Raw genomic sequence first — 24,152 nt, forward strand, 5'->3', positions numbered from 1 at the left:
GTCCAACCATAGAGAATGATAGAGGCCTCTAGTGGCCAAAAGGCTGTATTAGCATGGGCAGCACCATTGAGAGCTTCCACCATTTTAATGTAGTCAACTGGGTGGGACTTCCAAATTCATTGGCTGATCCCTCCTGGTGGCCCAGTTGGAGTCATGTCCAACCGAGTCATCAGGAGGGTTCAGCCAATCGTGAATAAGAAAATGGACTACTTCAAAATGGAGATTACCTCAATGGCGCTGCCCATGCTATCACGGAGACTATAATACCATAGATACAAAGATGAGTCCTCTATCACAATGTGTCAAAGTCATAGTTAAGACCAGAATCCATTGCGCCTACAGCTGCCTGTTATCATTGGTTCTTGCCGGGCAAGACTGTGGGGCCGTCAGACCGACCCAGCGAGAAAGAGCAGAGCGATAGAGAGACAAGAGAGGGATAGAGAGGTATCTCTACCCAACAAAAATTCGAATTGATTGGGGTCACTACCATCATTGGGGTTTTATTAATGATATAATGAAGTCATCATCATACATTCTTAGAAAAAGGGGTTCCAAAAGGGCTGTTTGGTTGTCCCCATACGAGAACCCTTTTTGGTTCCAGGTAGAATCCTTTTTGGTTCCAGGTAGAATCCTTTTTGGTTTCAGGCGGAACACTTTTTGGTTCCAGGTAGAATGCTTTTGGGTTCCAGGTAGATCTGGAACCAAAAAGGGTTCTTCAAAGGGTTATCCTATGGGGACAGCCAAAGAACCCTTTAAGGTTCTAGATAGGACCTTTCTTTTCAAAAAGTGTACTAAAAACAAATATGTAATTTACACAAGCAAAATATTTTATTTAAGTAAAGTAATGTGAATAAATGATGGCTAGAGCCCAATAAAGGATAGTAATGGGCAGTCACTACCATCAATTGTTTTATTCTGTGTTACAGCATTGAACCCACATAATGCATTTATTGTACAAAAACAAAAACATGATTATTTTTCAAAACTGAACCGACCTAAAAAAAAACACACTATTTGCTGAGCACTATTTTGAGGTGAACCACTCTTCCCTTTTGCCCTGATATACCATTCCATGATGTACAGTATGTACACTGTACAAATTAAGATGAATTATTACTGTGGTGTAAATATGCATCTGCACTGTATAGATTCATTATATGAGGGATGTGGCATAATTCATTCAGAATTTGTTGAATAGTCATTCAAATGATCAATGCAAAATGATGCACTGGTACGGTATGGTTTCTCCTACTGTAAATACTTTGCCTCATTGTTGTCAACTCATCTGTAAGCTCTCTGATTTTAGTGTTAAATAATGTGCATTCATTCTTTAATTTTCCATGTGAAAGAACGATAATGCAAGACTGTGAGCCAGGATGCGTTTTCCCGCTGGTGTCAGTGCGAGCTTGACTTGTTGTAATGTGTCAGCTGAAATTGTATTGTCCTTCCTTTGAACCTTAAATAAGCCCGTATGCCTCCCCTTCCTCTATCTTGTAAGTCTGTAAAATCCATGTAAAATCCTAAATAAAACTGTATTTCATTCATAGCCTACAGGGTTTACTTGCCATCTTGTTTCAATACCTATACAAAAAAAGCTTAACTATGATGTAGGACGATAGTAGTTGCTTACTGTTTCTTTACTGTTGGGCCAGATACAAAGATACCGCAAATACATGTCATTTACATACTGACGAATTTGACTCATTAGCAATTCGTTTTATCCGTATAGTGACATCAGCGTGTTTTCCCCTTGCTCTCCTTCGCCTCTCCCCCTCAGGCACGCTTGAAGCCATGCGTTATTTTCTATTAAAAAGATGAGTCACCGGGGAGCGATCATTTCAACAGACAAGAATTTGTTGGACAAGTAACACACCAGCTAATGGCTAAACTTGGACGGAGAGGGGGGGTCTTCTGTGGTCAACTGTTGCGTCGCGACCGGTTGCGCCCAGAGGCACCACTGTGCACATTCACCGTCAGGGAGAAGGTAGCCATATAAAACGGTTGACCAATCGGCATAATGTCAGTTCAACTCATAGAGGGTATTAAACTTCTAGGATACTAACTGGAGGGGTAGTTATAAATCAATGTCCTTGGGTTGAAACCGTTATTTTTGGTGATCCAATCCGTAACTGTCATGAGCCCAACACAGGAAATTATCAAATCAACAACTTTTTCTTTCTCATAGACTACTCAATATTTATAGAATTCGTAGAGCTGTCAGCTTGGGGAGAGTAAACTTGGAAAGGGTAAACATTTTTTCTTACTTTTCTTCTTTGGGACAACGACCGGTAAACATGGCAGAAGGAGACTTCTACACTCTTGGAAGTAGGCAGAGGGTCCCCCGAGATCCTTTCAGAGAGAGTCCGTCTCTCGCCTCCCGATTTATGGACGATGACTTTGGGATGTCCCCTTTCCCCGAAGACTTGTCAATGGACTGGCCCGGCTGGGCTCGGCCTAGCCGGCTCAGCACGCGGCTTTCCGCACCGTTTACTGGCACTCTGCGCACTGGGTTTCAGCCAACGCGCACATCGACTGGGCAGACGCCGGTGTATTGCACGAGATACAGCGAGTCCCCCCGCAGCTCTCCGACCCAAACACCGGGAGAGCCATGGAAAGTGTGTGTGAACGTCCACAGCTTTAACCCAGAGGAACTTAACGTCAAAACCAAAGATGGGTTTGTAGAAGTGTCAGGTGAGGAAATCTTCGAAACGTAAATAACAAAAGTTACTAATATTGCCTTTACAAATCCAAACTAACCCAACTAATACCACCAGAATTGCTTGGAGGATAAATAAGAAACACTAACAATGTTATTTTCGTTTTAAGTTGTACCCAGCTAGCACATTTAGTTCCTTGGAAATTGTGGAAACGTGTTTTTGGTTTCACATTGGTTGTGGGAAAGAAGCCATACTTTCCTGACCAAGTTAACATTTGTTCTACGGTTCTGAGAACGTTTTACTCTGGTTCCTTGAAAGTTTTCCTGGGAGGTTTTATTAATGCTCTGAGAACCGAAATGATAGGTTATTTGGAGGTTTTTGAATAACTTTGTAAAAAAATCCTCTCAATAACACTGCTAGCTTATTTTGTGTAAACTTTTGTGAACTCCAAGCAGAGATAGGACACATGGAAATTAATGCAAATACATTTATTTTTTATTGTGACACCAGTACCTATAATCTTCTGTTCTCTATCCATGGGTTACGTTCCAAACACCCTTGCCTCGTCCACTTACCCTTGGGGGAATCTCCGTCGTCATCTTGGAGGGTGGTCCAAATGATTAGCCAAGCAAGGGAAGTTTGCACCGTAAGCGCCTCAGCCCTTGTTTTTAGTCGGCTTTGCGAGTGTACAATTATGTTCACTCCGGGCCTGAAACTCCCCATAATTAAATTTGTTACGATTGTACATCCGCTAAGAAAAGTCCGCAAAATTTTTAAAAATACATCAATGTAGAAGTCAACATACACGTGTAAGTAAACACGAATGCAAATAATTTTGAAATTGTGCTACTAATGCACATGATGGCACAAACACGTCTCATAAAAAGTAAATATGTTTTTCTTTGGTTATCTTTTGGAAATTGTAGAAATAAAACATTTTCCTTCTTCAGAAGATCCAGCTAGGCAGGCTAACGTTAGTTAGCTAATTAATGTGCTAGCTATCATACAGTAGGTGTATATTAATAACTATATATTTAATAAGTAGACATGCACTCATAATTGACTGTAGCGCATATAAAGCACCTACAAGCTACCGGTGGCTGAAAACACAATCATCGCAGGATGAATGAGTGACGAATTTCCGGCAAAGGGTGGTCAATTTAAAAATCATTCCTTTCTCCCTCGCCCCTTGCCCTGCAAGTGTATACTTGTCAGACGTCATGATACGTCATCAGAAGTGTCCACTTAATTTGAGGGCTGAGGGGATAGGGTGTGTTTTTTAAGTGTTTGGACTGCGGTCCATGGAGTTACTCCACTGTGCCACCAGGATAGAGCTAGCATGCCATGTTTTTTTATGCATACAATGTTATTTCTTGTCTATTCAAACAGACTCCATTTCAAAGGAAACAAGCAATCATTAAGATCAGGTGTGGCTAATTAGTGGGTGCGGCCAACACACCTGAGCACACTTAACAAGATAGAGGAGACAGTTTTGTTGATGAGTTTTGTTGATGCTGAATGGAATGTATAGGTTTTTAAATAATATTTTTAGAACGTTCTCTGAACGCTACCAACATTTTCTTCTGGTTTTTATGGAACATTTTCTTCACATTCTGAGAACTTAATGTATGTTTTTACATTTCTGAAATTCCCACAGAAGAACATTGTTTCTTAACGTTCTTGGAACAATTTGAGAACATGACTTTAAATGGAACCATGAGGAAACCTGTAGGAAACGTTATGCTGAAGTACTGAAATTCACACAGAAGAACGTTGTTTCTTAACGTTCTCTGAACTATTTGAGAACATTCCCAATGTCAAACCATTTGGAAAACATTCCGAGAACATTACCCACATTTAAATACAATGTAACCATGTTTGAAGTTTTATGAAACGGTCTGTTAAAGTATTGAAATACAGTACCAAGAAAATAAAACATTTTTGTCAAGTTCCTTAAATGTGCTAAGAATGTTCCAAAGCCAAGCAATTATCCTGCACCATTCCCAGAAAGTTGTGAGAAGGTTGTATGCAAAAGTACCATAGGAAAACCACGCTTTCACCAACTCTTATAAACATATGATTATCAGAATGTTGTGTTCTAGCTGGGTAAAGTACCACAATAGATAAAGTAACACAATAGACATTATTGACAAAATAGTTATATTCATATTTTAAATATTTACATAAATGATTCACATAGCCAGCTCATATCAGCTCATATCAAGGGATGTTATGATATCCTGCCCTACAGTATGGGCAGTAGGACCCATGACTTGCAGATTGCTAGACCAGTTCATCAAGCCTCGGCACCTGTTTAGATTCCTTCAGAATCACTCACCAATGCGCCAGATATAGATTTAAGTGAGGAAGGCCCATGACAACAGTATCTGTCCACAAGAAGATAAGCAACACACTACTGTTAGTGTTTAACACTGGAGAGAGAATGTTCTGGAACTATTATTCTGCCTGGTGATAGCTGACTAGACCCTTCAGTATTTATTAAATCATAAGATTGTTGTACTACCATACCCTGATTCTAGGAACCAAAAACATGAAACAGCTAGGTTCTGGAAGTATTATTCATTATTCATTATTCATTATTCAGTATTCTACCCATTGATGGCTAACTACATCCCTTCAGTATTTAGCCAATTCATATACCAGTAATTTTAGAGTTTGTTTTGTTACCATGCCCTGAACTGATTTACAGAACAGAACTGCCCTGATTGTTGAACCTAATACTTTTAAGGGCTATATTAACCTCCTGTCCAGGGCATCCATATAATCTTTGAGTTTGTTATGTATAACCAGGTCCTGATTGTATAGGCAGAATAAGCCTATACAATATTTCAAGCTCTCCATGGCTTCTTTAGAGAGTAGACTAAATATTTAGGGAACAACTGAAGAATGCCAGGGATAACCAGCACCTAGGCAAGGTCTGAGGGAAGTAGAGGGTAGTGTAGGCTACAGAGAGAAGATACTAGGCCCTATACAAGCTTTTTATAAACACATTGTTGGCATGCCAGTTGGGTCATTTAGTCAGCTAGCTGCCTATCTCCGTGGCTCTGCCTGCCTGCCTCAGTGACCTCGTTCTAAAAGTCTGCCTGTGTGGGCGTGTCACAAGCATGTTCAAGCCGGGGTTGACGTGGCCTCTCCGGGCTTTCTCTCATGTCACAGTTTGTACAAAGCAAAAGTTAACCTAACATTGGCTGAACAGGGTTTTGCCTCATCATAGTTTCTAAGCTGTCCAAAGCAGTGTGTCCTTGAGGCTGCAGCAAAAACTATGTTTAATTAATGGGTGTAGCCTACTGTATATTTGCAATTAAGGTCTGGGTGTGTTGCCAGGGCAGTTTGGAATGTGACATCTGTACCACAAGGGACTGAGGGAGGGTGAGAGGTTCTGGGAGACTGAGAGAAAGCCTGTGGTTGTGTTTTTATTCTCTCCAGACCAGAGCTCACACTGCAGGGGTATAGCGTTGCACATAGCTGGGCGGGACCGAGCAGAGCGGCAGAGGGGTGGAGGGCAGCGGCTGCTACACTGACATTTAGCATGTAGAGCAGCTGCACAGACAGAAGTCATAAACAGAACTTTATTAAGATGAAGCCTTCATTCTGGGGCTTTCCAGATCTATCTCTTTATCTCACTCTCTGTTTGTCAGGAATATATGTGTTTGGGTTGGTGAGGTCATACTTTGAGAAGAAGCAGGGTTAAGATGGGAGGAGATGGAATGGTGTCTTTCGTCATCATTCCTGTGAATATATGACCCACCCTTACACCAGGGACACGACTATGTATGTACGCTGTGTTTACATCAGTCCACAATCCTGGGAATTAGATAATGATACTGCTATAAACATCTTTAGAAAAATATTTGAGAAATATTTTTGCCAATTATTGCAAGGGTTTGGATTTCAACACCCAGACCCACTTATCAGAAGCTGTCTATTATCTCATAAAAACGATACGGATATGTCACGCCCTGACCTTAGAGAGCCTTTTTATGTCTCTAGTTGGTTTGGTGTGATTTGGGGTGGGCATTTTATGTTTTGTTTTCTATGTTTCTTTATTTCTATGTTTTGGCCAGGTATGGTTCTCAATCAGGGACAGCTGTCTATCGTTGTCTCTGATTGGGAATCATACTTAGGTAGCCCTTTTTCCCTCCTTTCAGTGTGGGTAGTTATCTTTGTTAGTGGCACTTTGCCCTGTAAGCTTCACAGTTGTTTTTTCGTTTGTTGTTTTGTTGGCAACATTTTAAATAAAAAGAGAAATGTACGCTCACCACACTGCACCTTGGTCCACTTCTTTCAACGGCCGTGACAGGATAATATGTTCTAAAAGCTTTGACAGGGCATATACTGTATATATACTGTATATATATATATAGTTGAAGTCAGAAGTTTACATACACTTAGGTTGGAGTCATTAAAACTCGTTTTTCAACTTCTCCAACAATTTCTTGATAACAAACTATAGTTATGGCAAGTCGGTTAGGACACCTACTTTGTGCATGACACAAGTAATTTTTCCAACAATTGTTTACAGACAGATAATTTCACTTATAATTCACTGTATCACAATTCCAGAGGGTCAGAAGTTTACATACACTAAGTTGACTGTGCCTTTAAACAGCGTGGACCTTGTGAAGATGCTGGAGGAAACAGGTACAAAAGTATCTATTTCTACAGTAAAACGAGTCCTATATCGACATAACCTGAAAGTCCGCTCAGCAAGGAAGAAGCCACTGCTCCAAAACCGCCATGAAAAAACAGTCTACGGTTTGCAACTGCACATGGGGACAAAGCTTGTACTTTTTGGAGAAATGTCCTCTGGTCTGATGAAACAAAAATATAAGTTTACATTCACCTTAGACAAATAAATATAAACTCAGTTTTTCACAATTCTTACATTTAATCCTAGGAAAAAATTCCCTGGCTTACATCAGTTAGGATCACCACTTTATTTTAAGAATGTGAAATGTCAGAATAATAGTAGAGAGAATGATTTTTTTCAGCTTTTATTTCTTTCATCACATTCCCAGTGGGTCAGAAGTTTACATACACTCAATTAGTATTTGGTAATATTGCCTTTAAATTGTTTAACTTGGGTCACACGTTTTTGGGTAGCCTTCCACAAGCTTCCCACAATAAGTTGGGTGAATTTTGGCCCATTCCTCCTGACAGAGCAGGTGTAACTGAGTCAGGTTTGTAGGCCTCCTTGCTCGCACAAGCTTTTTCAGTTCTGCCCACAACTCTTCTATAGGATTGAGGTCAGGGCTTTGTGACGTCCACTCTAGTACCTTGACTTTGTTGTTCTTGAGCCATTTTGCCACAACTTTGGAAGTATGCTTGGGGTCATTGTCCATTTGGAAGACCCATTTGCGACCAAGCTTTAACTTCCTGACTGATGTCTTGAGATGTTGCTTCAATATATCCACATAATTTTGCTTCCTCAGGATGCCATCTATTTTGTGAAGTGGACCAGCCCCTCCTGCAGCAAAGCACCCCCACAACATGATGCTGCCACCCCCGTGCTTCACGGTTGGGATGGTGTTCTTCGGCTTGCAAGCCTCCCCCTTTTTCCTCCAAACATAACAATGGTCATTATGGCCAAACAGTTCTATTTTTGTTTCATCAGACCAGAGGACATTTCTCCAAAAAGTACGATCTTTGTCCCCATGTGCAGTTGCAAACCGTAGTCTGGCTTTTTTATGGTGGTTTTGGAGCAGTGGCTTCTAGGAGACAGAACGGGTCTCCTTCCTAAGCCTTATGACGGCTGCGTGGTCCCATGGTGTTTAGACCTGCGTACTATTGTTTGTACAGATAAACGTGGTACCTTCAGGCGTTTGGAAATTGCTCCCAAGGATGAACCAGACTTGTGGAGGTCTACAATTTTTCTTGGACTTGGCTGATTTCTTTTGATTTTCCCATGATGTCAAGCAAAGAGGCACTGAGTTTGAAGGTATGCCTTGAAATACATCCACAGGTACACCTCCAATTGACTCAAATTATGTCAATTAGCCTATCAGAAGCTTCTAAAACCATGACATAATTTTCTGGAATTTTCCACGCTGTTTAAAGGCACAGTCAACTTGGTGTATGTAAACTTCTGACCCACTGGAATTGAGATACAGTGAAATAAACTGTCTGTAAACAATTGTTGGAAAAATGACCTGTGTCATGCACAAAGTAGATGTCCTAACCGACTTGCCAAAACTATAGTTTGTTAACATGAAATTTGTGGAGTGGTTGAAAAACGAGTTTTCATGACTCCAACCTAAGTGTATATAAACTTCCGACTTCAACTGTATATATATGAAGTGATGTTTAGTCTATTGGTCTGTTTTCTGTGTCTAGTAACAGAGATATGTTCAGGGTCTTATCTTCCTCCTTGACCTGATAATGACCAAGCAACAGAGGTTACACCATTTGACAATGTATTATTGGTTAGGGTTATTGAGCTCTGCTCATTGGATTTCATGTTGTTTTTTTCACAGGGAAACATGAAGAGAAGCAAGAGGAAGGAGGTATAGTGACAAAGAATTTCACAAAGAAGATACAGTGAGTATCCATAGCCACATGCAACGATGATACCAACAGCAACAACAACAACCAATAAACACATACTCCCTTAGGATTACTTTGCGTAGCGTCCATATCTCACAGGTAATCAAACATTTCAAACACATCATATGATCCCATTTCAAAGTTGTCACTCGTTCCTCGATGAGCAAAACAACAACCTTTAGCCTCCCCACAGGGAATCTATCAGATATTTCAAACATCTATTTTGATACGATCCAATATAACCAAATAAAAAAACGGATAAAGGAACACCTTACTGCACAATGGGGACTGTGAAGAGACACAGCCATTTTATATATCTTCATTGGTAATTTGCACTGTACTATGTATTAGACCTAGATATTGTGTGTATGAACTGATATGTAGGCTATGTGTGAAGTTTTAAATGTATGTAGTTCAGTCCTTGACTAATAATGTCCTGTACTATGTATTATGTCAAATTTCATGTGGACCCCAGGAAGAGTAACTGCTGCTTTTGTAGGGATCCTAATAAATAGGATTAGTTAGTCAGGATTAGTTACTGTCTCCCCACAGGTAATCCATCAGACATTTCAAACATCTACTGTCATATGATCTCATATCAAAATGCCAGCTAAATGGCCCAGTAACCCAAGGCAGCTAGGGCACAGAAGTTTCCATACGGCCATGCCCCTGTTAATTAGGACTATGGAACATCAAACAGTGGTGCTAATCACAAGTATGGGAGCACTGGCTACCTATCAAATGGCACCCTTTCCCTACATACTGCACTACTTTTGACCAGACCCCTATGTGCCCTGGTCAAAAGTAGGGAATATGGTGCCATTTGGGATACACCCACTGTCTTACAGGCACGGTGGAGGTGGCGTCACTTCAATGTTATTAATTTATTCTTGGCTAATTAGTAGGCAGCTAGTCTGCACCGGCACCAGCACTACTCTCTCTCTTCATATCACCAAGTCTTGTAATTGTAATCCCTCAGATCACACACACACACACACACACACACACACACACACACACACACACACACACACACACACACACACACACCATTCTCCAGCTAAGCGAAACCCAAAGCAAGAGACAGACTTAGAGATAGAATAGTGGGTATATAAATAACTGTCCTCAATACAGAAATCATCTGGCTGTAGAGTACAGTAGGCTACCCTCAGTGGAGAGAGAGAGGAGACATTCCTGTATTGCCTAACTAATCTAATATATTGTTATTAGTGAAAAAGACTAGGGGCTTGAGTCAATCTGTAGCGCTGAAGATCCGCGATTGTAATTTCTAGGTAATTTCCGATTGAGCCAACATATGCAGCATTTACCATGAATGGAATCTCCGCAAACGCGGAAACACTGCCATTGAATTTATTTTGCGCTATACTGCGGATCTTCAGCTCTACGGATTAAATCAAGCCCTAGAGCTTGTTATTCCTTGCAGAATATAAAATTCTGCTGTGCGTCGGAGCCCAGCCCCGCCCCCCCCATAAAAAAAAAAGTATTGTCACATTCACCGGATAGGTGCAGTGAAATGTGTTGTTTTATAAGATCAGCCGTAGTAGTAGGCCACCCCTGGAGCAAATTAAACAATTTTTCACCTCGTCAGCTCAGGTATTCAAACCAGCAACATTTTGGTTTCTGGCCCAACATGTTAACCACTATGCTACCTGCCACCCTTACAACAATTTTTAGCTGTGACTATGTTCATGATATAACACGGCTGCTTGTGCCTTTATTTCTTAATGAACTTATTGTGGTCTTTCTAGCATAGGATCTTAGAGAGAAGAGTGCATACAAATCATTAACTATTTAGGATTTTTCTCTGACTCTTCTGTGGTAAAGGTATAGTGCATCAACAAGGTTAACTACTTATGTTATTCCAACCTGGGGTAGACGTAGCATAGTAAACGAAAATCTGGGATACTTAAATGAGTATGATATGTTACGTTTGGAATTGTATTATTCATTTGTGGGTGTCCATCATTAGTTTCATATGATATGTTACAAATTATAATTCATAAGATATGTTACGAATTACAATTCGTATGATATGTTATGAATTGCAACCTATACAATATGTTACAAATTTGCAATATGTATGATATGTTATGAATTCCAATTTGTTGTGGCTAACGTTAGCTGGGTGGCTAAAGTTAACGTTAGCTAGGTGGCTAACAGTAGCTAGGCTAGGCGTTAGGGTTAAGGTTAGGGTTAAGGTTAAGGGCTAGGAGTTAGGTTAAAGGGTTAGGGGAGGATTTTGCTAATATTCTATGTAGTTGCAAAGTAGCAAATTATCTAAAATGCTAAAGTTGCCTGTGATGAGATTTGAACACGCATTATTTGGGTTTCTAGACATTCGCGTTATACACCTACCCATCCACCCCGACCAACCACCCTACTTTAGTTGTTGCCTTAAGTAACCTTCTGTCTTATTTAACCATACCAAACATAACATATCATACTCATTTGAGTGTCCCATATTTTTGTTTACTATGTTACGTCTAGTCTTTGAGACCAGGCTGGCTTTTGTCATAACTCTCCTGTGAAGATCTGAAGGATCAGGTTACAGTCGGTCTGCTCCACAGCGCCCTCTCTCTCCCGCAGAGGTGGAGGGGGCCGCTTTATGGCGGTCGTAAAATACTCTGCTTCTGGGCTCTGTAGTATCGAGATTGGAATGTGACTGTGGAACACAGAGAGACACTTGGACATCAAAAAGTTGAATAATTGAACAGTATTTCTGTATTCCAAGCAGTTGGGGTGGTCCATGGACACTTAAGGAACAGTCATGTCGAGTTTGTTTCATTTGGTGACCTCATGAAGGACAGGAGACACACATGACTGCTTCTTTGTTTGTATACACTTCTCAATTATGGGGTTTACATCTGATGTTGTATAAAATAAATTATTAAGCATACGAATACTTTTGGAAAGATAACAATGTGATCTTAGTCTTCTAAATGAGAATTGTTTTTCATAGTAACTTATGATCAGTCAGTGGCCACGCCCCCGTGAGCACAGACATTACACGGTGTCATGGAATGCCCCCTTTTCTACTGTATAAAGCCACCGGTGCCAAAATTGACATTAGACCAGAAAACATGGAAGCTGTCGCCTCATGTTGAAATGGTTGGCAACTCTACCAAAGGACAAGACCAGAGAACGTGGAGATCATTCCCACGTTGAAATGGCTAAGAAATCTACAAACTAAAGAATAAATATTCAGGCTGCAGCTGTTTAAGTACTTTAGTCTGGTAAACGCAACCGGTCGAACGACCGAATGGCACTCTGACGTATGCATTATAACAAGCTACAACTACGAAAGACTTTGATCTCTGGGGGAACGCAACCAGAGACTCTCTGATTAACTATTATCCAGCAGACGGACCAGCAATCACAGAGAGGGACAACAAAGGCATAAACTAATAAATATGTCATTTGCAATTTCTTTTCGATTGGGCGGCTGTTCATGTTCAAAGTATTAGCATTTCCATGAGTGTAGTTATCAACTCTGAATTTCCCGCTCTTGAGCTGTCCCCACCCCTTTCCTTTGTCTACCAAGCTGTCATATCGGTTTCGTCCACTAGGGACTTTTCTTTGTGTCATGTTAGTAACCAATGTACGACCTACTGTGTGTGTGTTTATGTAATTCTGTGATTGATTAGTTATTTAGTAAATAAATAATTAAGCCAATTTATATATAACTGATTCATGATTTATGATGCTAGTGTTCGTGCAGATATCCAAGGGTTTGCCACATTCAGGAATGAGACTGATGAGGTAATAATACATTAATAGAAGACTGTAATCGATAAGATAATAAATTATCTGAAGAGTTATATTCGGGAAATTGTAACTCTATAAACAACATTTTCCATAGGTGCCCCGACTTCCTGGTTAATTATCATTCCATGATTCGTTTAATCACAGAATAATTACACAACGAGAATTGATTTGATAATATAACAGTCTACAAATTTAACTTCTCTGCGCTACGGATCCCTTTTACGGGATCATTTTCCTAAACAACCGCTGAATTGCAGGGCGCAAAATATTACTACTATTATTATTACTAATTATTAATATTATTACTACTATTATTACTACTAAAATATTTATAATCATGCAATCACAAGTGAAATATACCAAAACACAGCTTAGCTTGTTGTTAATCCACCTATCGTGTCAGATTTTGAAAATATGCTTTACAGAGAAAGAAATCCAAGCTTTTGTGAGTGTATCAATCAATGCTAGAACAGCTAGCCCATAATTAGCATGGTCACGAAAGTCAGAAAAGCAATAAAATGAATCACTTACCTTTGATAATCTTCGGATGTTTGCACTCACGAGACTCCCAGTTACACAATAAATGTTCTTTTTGTTCGATAAATATTACTTTTATAACAAAAAAACGCCATTTGGGTTGCACGTTATGTTCAGAAAACTACAGCCTCGTTCCGGTCCTGAAAGGCAGAAGAAAATTCCCAAATGTATCAGATTCAAATATATTACTAAAAATATTTATAATCATGCAATCACAAGTGAAATATACCAAAACACAGCTTAGCTTGTTGTTAATCCACCTATCGTGTCAGATTTTGAAAATATGCTTTGCAACGAAAGCAATCTAAGCTTTTGTGAGTGTATCAATCAATGCTAGAACAGTTAGCCTTATATTAGCTTGGTTAGCTTGGTCACGAAAGTCAGAAAAGCAATAAAATTAATTGCTTACCTTTGATAATCTTCGGATGTTTGCACTCACGAGACTCCCAGTTACACAACAAATGTTATTTTTGTTCGATAAATATTACTTTTATAACAAAAAACGCCATTTGGGTTGCGCGTTATGTTCAGAAAACCAAAGCCTCGTTCCGTTCGACGAAAATTACAAAAAGTATCCGTAGAAACATGTCAAATGTTTTTTATAATCAATCCTCAGGTTGTTTTTAACAAACATAATCGATAATATTTAAACCGGACCGTAACCTACTCAATAAGAGAGAAAAAGAAAATGGAGCGCTACCCTCTCGCGTGCAGGAACTAATCTGAGGACACCTGACTACTTTTGAATAAAAGCCTGAAACTATGTCTAAAGCCTGGTCACAGCCTGAGGAAGCCATTGGAAAAGGAATATGGTTGATAACCCTTTAAATGGAAGAAAGACAGGCCAGGAAACACAGATTTTAAAAATAAATATCACTTCCGGGTTAGATTTTCTCAGGTTTTCGCCTACCGAATTAGTTTTGTTATACACACAGACAATATTTTGACAGTTTTGGAAACTTTGGAGTGTTTTCTATCCTAATCTGTAAATTATATGCATATTCTACAATCTGGACCTGAGAAATAGTCCATTTACCTTGGGAACGTTATTTAAAAAAAAAAAAAAAAAAAATCTGACCCCTAGCGTCAAGAGGTGACAGCAAATGCTACGACACTATTCTAAAAAATAAATACTCATTGTATTCCTATGTGTTTTTCTGTGAAGGTCTCTCTCTATGCTAGCTATTTGGTTTGTTATTCGGGGCTGTGTGTGGATTGTATGATACGTCTTTGAGACCAGGCTGGCTATTCAAGAAACAAATACTCAATGTCTCTCTGTGTCTCTTTCTCTGGAATGTAATTCCTATGTGTTTTTCTGTGAAGGTCTCTCTCTGTGCTAGCTATTTGGTTTGTTATTCAGGGCTGTGGGTGGATTGTCATTGTCACTTTACCTCCTGTCTCTCTCTTCCCGCAAGCCCTGTTTCACTGCCTCTCACCCGAAAAAAGCATATTGGACAGTTTGGGCAGCCATACAGAATCAATGGGAGAGATAAAAAGCTATGTAGCCAGAGGTGAATAAAATCCCCAGCCGGACAGATACGATTATGCAGTCGGGTGTGTCACGTAATAAGCCGGCTGAGTGATTTGACTTTGTCAGAGAGACTTGCTGCATTTGGCTCCCTAAAACAGGGGACTGTGAATTGGAGCCTTGAAGCCTTGAAGCCTGGGATGATTTATTATGGGGTCTTCATTCATTTCTAACTTTCCACACTTGAGTATGTCTGTGGTATCTATTTCCCCTTGATATGCCACTCTTTCGCCTTGCTCTCTGGCTTCCTCAGACTCGGACAGGCAATTGTCAGTTATGTGTAAAGACAGTAGAGAGACTGTAGAGGGGTTATGATAATGAAATGGAGGCTGGACTCTAGGTCTGAGTCTATGAGTCTCTGCCCTTTAAAAAAAAACACGTCAAATTTGCAGTTTCACACGTCCAATTTGCAGTTTCACATGTGAAATCACATTTTCACACGTGTTAAGCTTAAATTTCACACAGGAAACCATATTTTCACATGTATTACATTTAGAGTTTACATGTTACCACCACCTTCACATGTGAGGAGAATAATGTGTTTTCACCTCACATGTGAATTGCAGTTTCACATGTGAAATATGCAGTTTCATGTGATAAAAACGTTGTGAAAATCGGGTGTGCAGATTCACATGTGGGGTTGAAATCATGCTATTCTCCTCACATGTGAAAAGATGGTGTTAACATGTTGCAGTAGCAATGTTTCCACCGGGAATTTAGGGTGACCACATCTAAAAAGCCCAAATACGTTACAAATACGGCTCAAATAAGGATTTTTTTGAACGATAACACGATTAAATGAACCACCTCCCTCTTTCCTGCAATTCTCCCTATCTTTGGTTATGTTACGCTGGCCTTTGCTTTCGCTGCCTTTTCTCCAGTTGCAAGTTTTGGCACATTCATTTCAACAACATAGCACCCTGCTTCTCACTGCTGTTTTGCCTCTGAAACTACAGAAGCAGGGTCAGTCCAGGTCAGTCTCTGGATGGGAGCTGGAAGTGGTGAAGAATAAACATATGAAAAAGAATGTCACATGTGGGGAAACATTTTTTTCACAATGGAAAAACCTGAAAAATGTACGTGAAACTTCGCACGTGTCCCAAAACCACGTGTCTGACTCGTAATTTTTTTTACAACAACAAATATTAAATCATTAATTTGTTTCACGTGAATTCAGTCCTATGTAGCAAAATTTGTAATTGTGTTTTTTACATTGGATAAAAGTAGAAACCATAGAAAATGGTACATACACTGCAGTTGAGGAACAATGGGAAAGTAATTCTGCTTTGATAAACTTGTCACCCCACTTTTGAGAAAATGGCCCTTGAAGCTTTTTGGTACACCTACTGGAGGGTTCTTCTTTGTCTACACTCATTCAGCATCATTCACACCCTCTTTAGCCTAAGCCCCAACCCATCTCTTTAAAGATTCACATGTGAGGCCATGTGCTAAACAGAGTGAGTAGTGTAGTAAACAACAAAAGTAGTAGCCTACAATAAGGAAAGATTCCAGATAAAAATATATTTTATTGTCCTTGGCCTATATCCTAATCTGACTGCAGTGCAGGTCATGTTCTTCACATTACCGTCTCTGGTAAACACACACTCAAATAAAATAAAATAAAATACAGAATAAAGAAGGTGTAAATGGTACAGTGAAATGGTTACTTGCATATTTGCATAGTAGCGATATCAAAAACAGAAAGTGTCCAGATAATTATTAGATGACGCTTACCCAGACACATTTGTCTAAATTGATGGGTCATGTGAAAGAAATGCTATAATCATCCCCCAGCCAGCTAAGTGGATGGGTCACTATTGTCTAGACATGTACACATGTTCATGAAATACAATAGATGGCTGTAATCACCCCCAGACACACCTGGCTGACTTGATGGGTCTTGTAATCATTTGGTGAAGTGGAGTCTTTTTGTTTAGCTAAACAATGAACTGGCATAATCTCAACTCATATTAAAACTTCTTATGGCTGCAATCCCGTCAACGGGATCGATATGACAACAGCCAGTGAAAGTGCAGGGCGCCAAATTAAAACAACAGAAATCTTATAATTAAAATTCCTCAAGCATACAAGTATTTCACACCATTTTAAAGATACACTTCTTGTTAATCCCACCACAGTGTCCGATTTCAAAAAGGCTTTACAGCGAAAGCACCACAAACGATTATGTTAGGTCACCGCAAAATCACAGAAAAACACAGCCATTTTTCCAGCCAAAGACAGGAGTCACATAAAGCAGAAATAGAGATAAAATTAATCACTAACCTTTGATGATCTTCATCAGATGACACTCATAGGACTTCATGTTACACAATACATATACTGTATGTTTTGTTCGATAAAGTTTATATTTATATCCAAAAACCTCAGTTTACATTGGCGCCATGTTCAGAAATGCCTCCAAAATATCCGGAGAAATTGCAGAGCCACATCAAATAACATAAATACTCATCATAAACTTTGATGAAAGATACATGTTTTACATAGAATTAAAGATACACTTGTTTTAATGCAACCACTGTGTCAGATTTCAAAAAGCTTTACGGCAAAAGCACAATATTCAATAATCTGAGAACAGCGTTCAGCCACAAAAGGAAGCCATACAGTTACCTGCCAAATTGTGGAGTCAACAAAAGTTATAAATAGCATTATAAATCTTCACTTACCTTTGCTGATCTTCGTCGAAATGCTCTCCCAGGACTCCCACTTCCACAATAAATGTTTGTTTTGTTCGGTAATGTCCATCATTTATGTCCAAATCGCTATTTTTGTTAGCGTGTTTGGTAAACAAATCCAAAGTCAGGAAGTGCGTTCACTAAAAGCAGACAAAATGTCAAAAAGTTCCATAACAGTCAGTAGAAACATGTCAAACGATGTATTGAATCAATCTTTAGGATGTTTTTAACATAAATCTTCAATAAAGTTCCAACCGGAGAATTCCATTGTCTTCAGAAGTGCGATGGAACAGAGCTCCCTCTCATGTGAACGCGCATGGTCAGAGCATGGTCAGGTCATGGTAGACCTTACTCATTTACCCCACTTCACAGTAGACGCATCAGACACGGTTCTACAGACTGTTGACATCTAGTGGAAGTCGTAGGAAGTGCAAACTGACCCATATCCCACTGTGTGTTCGATAGGCGATGAGTTGAAAATTGACCAACCTCAGATTTCCCACTTCCTGTTTGGATTTCTTCTCAGGTTTTTGCCTGCCATATGAGTTATGTTATACTCACAGACATCATTCAAACAGTTTTAGAAACTTCAGAGTGTTTTCTATCCAATACTAATAATAATATGCATATATTAACAACTGGGACTGAGGAGCAGGCAGTTTACTCTGGGCACCTCTGGGCACCTTTCATCCAAACTACTTAATACTGCCCCTGCAGCCATAAGAAGTTAAACTGATTGTCATAGCGGTAGTATAAATATGCAGGTAGCTAAAGCTAACCAACTATGTTCAATGTTAGCTAGCTAGCTAACATTAGGCTATTACAAGCAATGCATATAGTTATATGCTTCGAATAATATTACTACACAGATCATACACGTAACGAGCCAGCAAGCTATCGTTCACTAGCTAGCGAACAGTACGCTTTAACTTGCAATGAATATTACTTTCTGACTAAATTAGAAACTTATAATATATGAAAATGTAGCTAGACTCTTACCCATATAAATGGATGAACGGTTTACGGCAGACTGGAACCATTTAACTCTGTTTGTAGCTACATCTTGTTTGGCCAGTATTGTGTCAAGTCACTCCGGTTCACACTGACCGTGGCATGTGCAGAAAGTAGCCTATCACAACTCTTTCCAACTGATCTGTCGATAGCGCCTGCTAAATTCAGGGCATCAATGTTGTTGAGAAAAGTAGCAAAACGTTTGTAATTTTCGATGGCTAATGTTATATCTTTCAAAAAAGCCGTGTTTGAAAGGATAATCAACACATACTGAGCAGCTCACGTTATAGACAGAAGTGAGCTACATGGCAGACCAATGCAAACTCATCTCCCGGCATGTCCAGCCCATCCATTATCTCAGGCAATCATGGCTAGCGGGAAGGTTCCTGACTTTTTCCGTGGCTTAACCAACTAGGCTCATAATGTAACAATTTTATTCGTATTTACAGATGGAATACACCTTTGTTATTAAGGCACATGAAAGTTTACATTTTCCAGAAGGCATTTCTGGCCAAAATAAATATTTTTAAATATGTTCAAATGCCTCTCCTCTGAAGTAGTGACGTGTAGCTTCCTTAAAGGGTCACACATGTGTCTGAAAACCATCTTTTTTTCATATGTGATTTTTTTCATGTGTTTCTTTTGTAAGGGTGTTGTTTATTTAAGCATAGGAACACTTGGCAGCTCATATGGAAACTCCAGCGACGGACAGAGAGCTTTATATGGCCAAGCTGCTTGACAAAGACCAGAGACCAGTCTGTCTGGGGTCTCTCTCTCTCTGTCTCTTTCTCTCTCTCTCTCTCTCTCTCTCTCTCTCTCTCTCTCTCTCTCTCTCTCTCTCTCTCTCTCTCTCTCTCTCTCTCTCTCTCGCTCTCTCTCTCTCTGTGTGTATTGCAGATCTTAACTCGAACCAGTGTGCCTGGCACCTACTATCGTACTCCATTCAAAGGAACTTAAATTGTTTGTCATGGCACACATACACAATCCATGTCTCAATTGTCTCAAGGATTAAAATCCCTCTTTAACCTGTTTCCTCAACATCATCTAAACTGATTGAAGTGGATTTATCAAGTGACATCCAATAAGGGATCATAGCTTTCACCTGGTCAGTCAATGTTGTGGAAAGAGCAGGTGTTCTTAAAAAGCTGTAATATGTAACTTTTTGGGGCAACCCAATTAAATAGTTCTCATTAAAAGCAAGTCTAAGAAGCGGTAGATATGTTCTGTGACCTATTTCTATGCTTCCCGTTCTCAAGTTTTGTTTTGTTTTACTTTCAGTTTTGTACACCAGCTTTAAACAGCTAAAATACAATATTTTTGGCTGTAGAAAATATATTTCACAGCTATTTAGATGGTACAATGATTCTCTACACTATATTTGCTTGTTTTTTCACATAAACTGAAATTTGGCGCACTATTAGAATTTTAGCAACCAGGAAATGGCGGAGCGATTTCTGCATACTGCATCTTTACTGTTTCGTACACTCAATGTATTTAAAATAAGGAAGATAATGTATGTTTAGATCATGCTTATGAAGTATTATATAACATGTGCTACTACAGTGTCATAAACTAGATTAGACCAGATAAAACTCAGCAAAGGTTAATCCCATGCTGACATTTGTTAGGAATTGATAGCAGAGAACACAAGACCTTTAACTTTACCCAGAGCCATATGCTTCTGTCTGGGCTATATACTCCAAGGATATATCCTATCTAGCAACCAAGGTAATCTTTAAATCTCTGTTTGTTTATCTCATATTGATCCAAACATATTAGTGGTTTGTCCAAAATGGCACCCTATTTCCTATAAAGTGTACTACTTCTGACCAGAGCCCTATGGGCCGTGAATAGGGTGCAATTTCAGAAGCAATCTCTGTCTGTTTATCTCATATTGGTCCAATCATACCAGTCCTCCTCTCTCCATCCTTCTCTCTTGGCCCTCTACTATTTTCTATTTTTACCAATGACCTGCCACTGGCATTAAACAAAGCCTGTGTGTCCATGTATGCTGATGATTCAACCCTCTACACGTCAGCAACCACAGCTAGTGAAATCACTGCAACCCTAGAATGGGTAGCCTATAATAAACTGGTACTGAACATCTCTAAAACTGAGAGCATTGTATTTGGTACAAATCATTCCCTAAGTTCTAGACCTCAGCTGAATCTGCTAATGAATGGTGTGGCTGTTGAGCAAGTTGAGGAGACTACATTCCTTGGTTGTACCTTATGGGTAGCCTATAAACTGTCATTGTCAAAATATATGGATTCAATGTTTGTAAAGATGGGGAGAGGTCTGTCCATGATAAGAGATTCTCTGCTTTTTTGACACCACACTCAACAAAGCAATTCCTGCAGGCTCTAGTTTTATCCTATCTTGATTATTGTCCTGTCATATGACCAAGTGCTACAAATAACCTAGTTACGCTGCAGCTGGCCCAGAACTGAGTGGCACGTTTTGCTCTTCATTGTAATCAGAGGGCTAATATCAATAATATGCATTCCACGCTCTCTTGGCTAAGAGTTGAGTCTCTTGGCTAAGCATCACTTCTTCTTTTTATAAGAAACATTTGTGTTGGAAATTCCAAATTGTTTGCATAGTCAACTTACACACAGCACTGACACACACACTTACCCCACCAGACATGCCACCAGGGGTCTTTTCACAGTCCCCAGGTCCAGAACAAATTCAAGGAAATGTACAGTATTATACAGAGCCATGATTGCATGGAACTGCCATCCATCTCATGTACTGTATGTACTGACATGTGTAACTGATTGATGCAAACGCACATGCACACTACATGTTAATGTTTTTAAATGTATGTACATTTTTTAAGTATTTTGTCTGTATTGTATTTTCCATTATGTGTCGGACACCAATAAGACTAGCTGTCGCCATTGGCGTCGGCTAATGGGGATTGTAATAAAATAAAATAAAATCCTCCAGAATCCTCATAAACATTTTGACAGGCGGTAATGATATCTCACTCTCTCTCTAAACTATTTTTCTCTGTCTGTCACTCTGTCCCTGTCTCTTTCTCTCTCCCTCTTTCCCTCTCTCTCAAAACACATTTATGAGGAAGCCATTTATGCTAATTTAGTCATAAACTAGTTCAAAAACCAAGGGGGAAAAGTGAGAGGGAAATTGGCTGTTACCTGTCTGTCTGGCTGTTGAGATGAGCTGATTAGAAAAGTATGCAAATGGAAATTTCAGGTGATAATAAACTTGCATCAGACAGCCATTTTTAATAATTGGAATCAGCCCTCATTTCTCAATCCTGCACCTGGAGCGAGTATGTCTCTTTTTTCTCCTTTTTTTTCTCCCTCACGGCGCTGCGATGATGACGGCAGCCAGAACATTTTAATGAAAACCTGAAAAATGAGCGTTGGCCAAAGAAAAAAAAAATTGCTTTCAACATTAATTTAATCTGGAGCCAAGGTTTCTACTTACGGATTGTGTTAAATCCTCTGTTTATAACTGGAGGCTGTTATGGGTATCGACAAGATGTCAATCAAATCCATTTGTTAGCACCAAACAGTAGTTGCAGTACTGCTGAGGTAATTCAGAAAAGGTTGCAAAGTTTTTAAAACCTCCAAGCACAGTTGTATACACAATGTTTTGCCTTTCCTTCCACACCAGTTCTCTCTATCTTTGTAGTTACCAACTTTTTCAAGACCCTCAAGCTTAAAGTTGTATGTACAAGTCTCTCAAATGTTCTTTCTCTCCCTCTCAGGATTCCAATCGACGTGGACCCTCTGACGGTCTTCGCCTCCTTGTCGCCAGAGGGTGTGTTGATCATCGAGGCACGGCAGAGCCCTCCCTACTACCTCTTCAGTAACGAAGGTCCTCAGGGAGAGATGGAAGAGGCCAGCCAGAGCCAGGAGGCCACCATGGTCTAGGTTGAAGCCCAGGACCGAGCTCTCTCCCCTGGGGAGACACAGGCTCACCCGGGCCCCCCTCGGGACATAATAGAGCATCCAGCAGAGTAGAGAAAGGGCTAACACAGGTTCAAAGCCATCGAGACCTTCTGCGTTATGTTGTTGGGATGGGTCCGAAATGGCACCCTATTCACTATTAAGTAGTGCACTGAATATGGTCCCAAAGAAGCACTCTGATTTTCTTTTTGAGTGTTAAGTAATCACTCAATCACTCCCCTAAAATATATAATAATAACATGGTGTTTGTGTATCTCTTGGCAGCGAAGGCTACTTGGATCTGTCACAGATTTAATTAAAAGTCACAAACTAAATCAATCCTAATGTCTCACAGTAGAGTTGCTATATACAGTATGCATCCAGTCCCAGATGCAATACTGAACTGACTCCAGATCCTAAACTGAGCAGCCTAGAAGCAAGCTGGGGCCCATTCTGTCTGGATAATCCTGTGATGCCTTGGTTTTCTATCCGTATCGCATTTGTGATGAAAACGTCATTTGACAGGATGCTTCATATACACCATATTATGTTAAATGTGTATTTGAAAGAAGCACATTCAAATGGATAATCAAATAAAGTTATCCCATATGGCTTAATTTCTGAGTGGGAAGACTTAATGAAAGGGATATTCCCATCATTATAGTATGTAACCTACTGTACGTGTGTGTTGAAACTGTATTCTACCCTAATGTAGGCCTACTGTCTGTAAATACATTGCACTTAACAGTACGTGCCAACCCATAGACACATCTATTTGAGTGCCATGATTACCCTACCTAGAGGTCTTACAAACGGATGTTCGTTGCATTTTTCTATTTGTACATGTAATGATGACGCTGTGTTCGTTCTTGGTGCAAAGGGAATGCATTTTTGCTAGACTTCTCTACTCCCTCCCCCCTCTCCTTCCTCTGCCCTCCCTCATCTCCTCCATCCCTCTCTCTCCCCCTTTCCCTCATGTCTTTGTGTTTGTTTATGCAATAAAACCTCCCATCAATCCCAGTGTGTGTTCACATCTGTGTGTTTTGTTCTGTCTGCCATGTACAGTATGGGCCAGATTCCAAGATGTCTGCCCAACAGTGCCCAACAACAGTAATTGGGTAACAGCTTAGTGTAAGTGTGCATCTCAAATGGTACTCTATTCCCTTTTATAGTGCACTACTTATGGTCCATAGGGCTCTGGTAAAAAGTAGTGCACTTTAAAGGAAGTTGGGTGCCATTTGGGACGTAGACAAAGGATTGATTGATACAGGAGAGGTCCTGCGTAAACACAAACTCACTTCCTTGACAACTTCCTTCACAACTGCATTACTTAACAGCTCTGCGCTGGTCCGCAAATCGCAAGAAGTATGACTGTCCTGACTTCTACAGAGGCCATATCACCGTAAATGCTGCACGGCCAATGCAGACATCGGATTGACCATGCAGTGACTTTAAT

General features: G+C 39.9%; 1 protein-coding gene across 1 annotated transcript; it reads left to right on the forward strand.

The window, feature by feature from the left end:
- The first annotated feature begins 1,870 nt into the window (after positions 1 to 1,870).
- On the forward strand, positions 1,871 to 23,710 carry LOC120055342 (heat shock protein beta-8-like). The gene is made up of 3 exons (XM_039003217.1): positions 1,871 to 2,691; positions 9,152 to 9,215; positions 22,516 to 23,710. The coding sequence occupies exons 1-3, from the start codon at positions 2,295 to 2,297 to the stop codon at positions 22,679 to 22,681; spliced, it is 627 nt and encodes a 208-aa protein (XP_038859145.1). The 5' UTR covers positions 1,871 to 2,294; the 3' UTR covers positions 22,682 to 23,710.
- Positions 23,711 to 24,152: the final 442 nt, after the last annotated feature.

This window comes from Salvelinus namaycush, chromosome 1, assembly GCF_016432855.1.
Source record: "Salvelinus namaycush isolate Seneca chromosome 1, SaNama_1.0, whole genome shotgun sequence".
In the NCBI taxonomy this organism is placed as follows: Eukaryota; Metazoa; Chordata; class Actinopteri; order Salmoniformes; family Salmonidae; genus Salvelinus; species Salvelinus namaycush.

Excerpts from the sequence above, each read along its gene's own strand:
- LOC120055342 (XM_039003217.1), top strand. The coding sequence starts at position 2,295 with ATGGCAGAAGGAGACTTCTACACTCTTGGAAGTAGGCAGAGGGTCCCC. Across the intron at positions 2,692-9,151 it reads TGGGTTTGTAGAAGTGTCAG|GGAAACATGAAGAGAAGCAA; the intron begins GTGAGGAAATCT and ends TTTTTTTCACAG. Across the intron at positions 9,216-22,515 it reads AATTTCACAAAGAAGATACA|GATTCCAATCGACGTGGACC; the intron begins GTGAGTATCCAT and ends TCTCCCTCTCAG.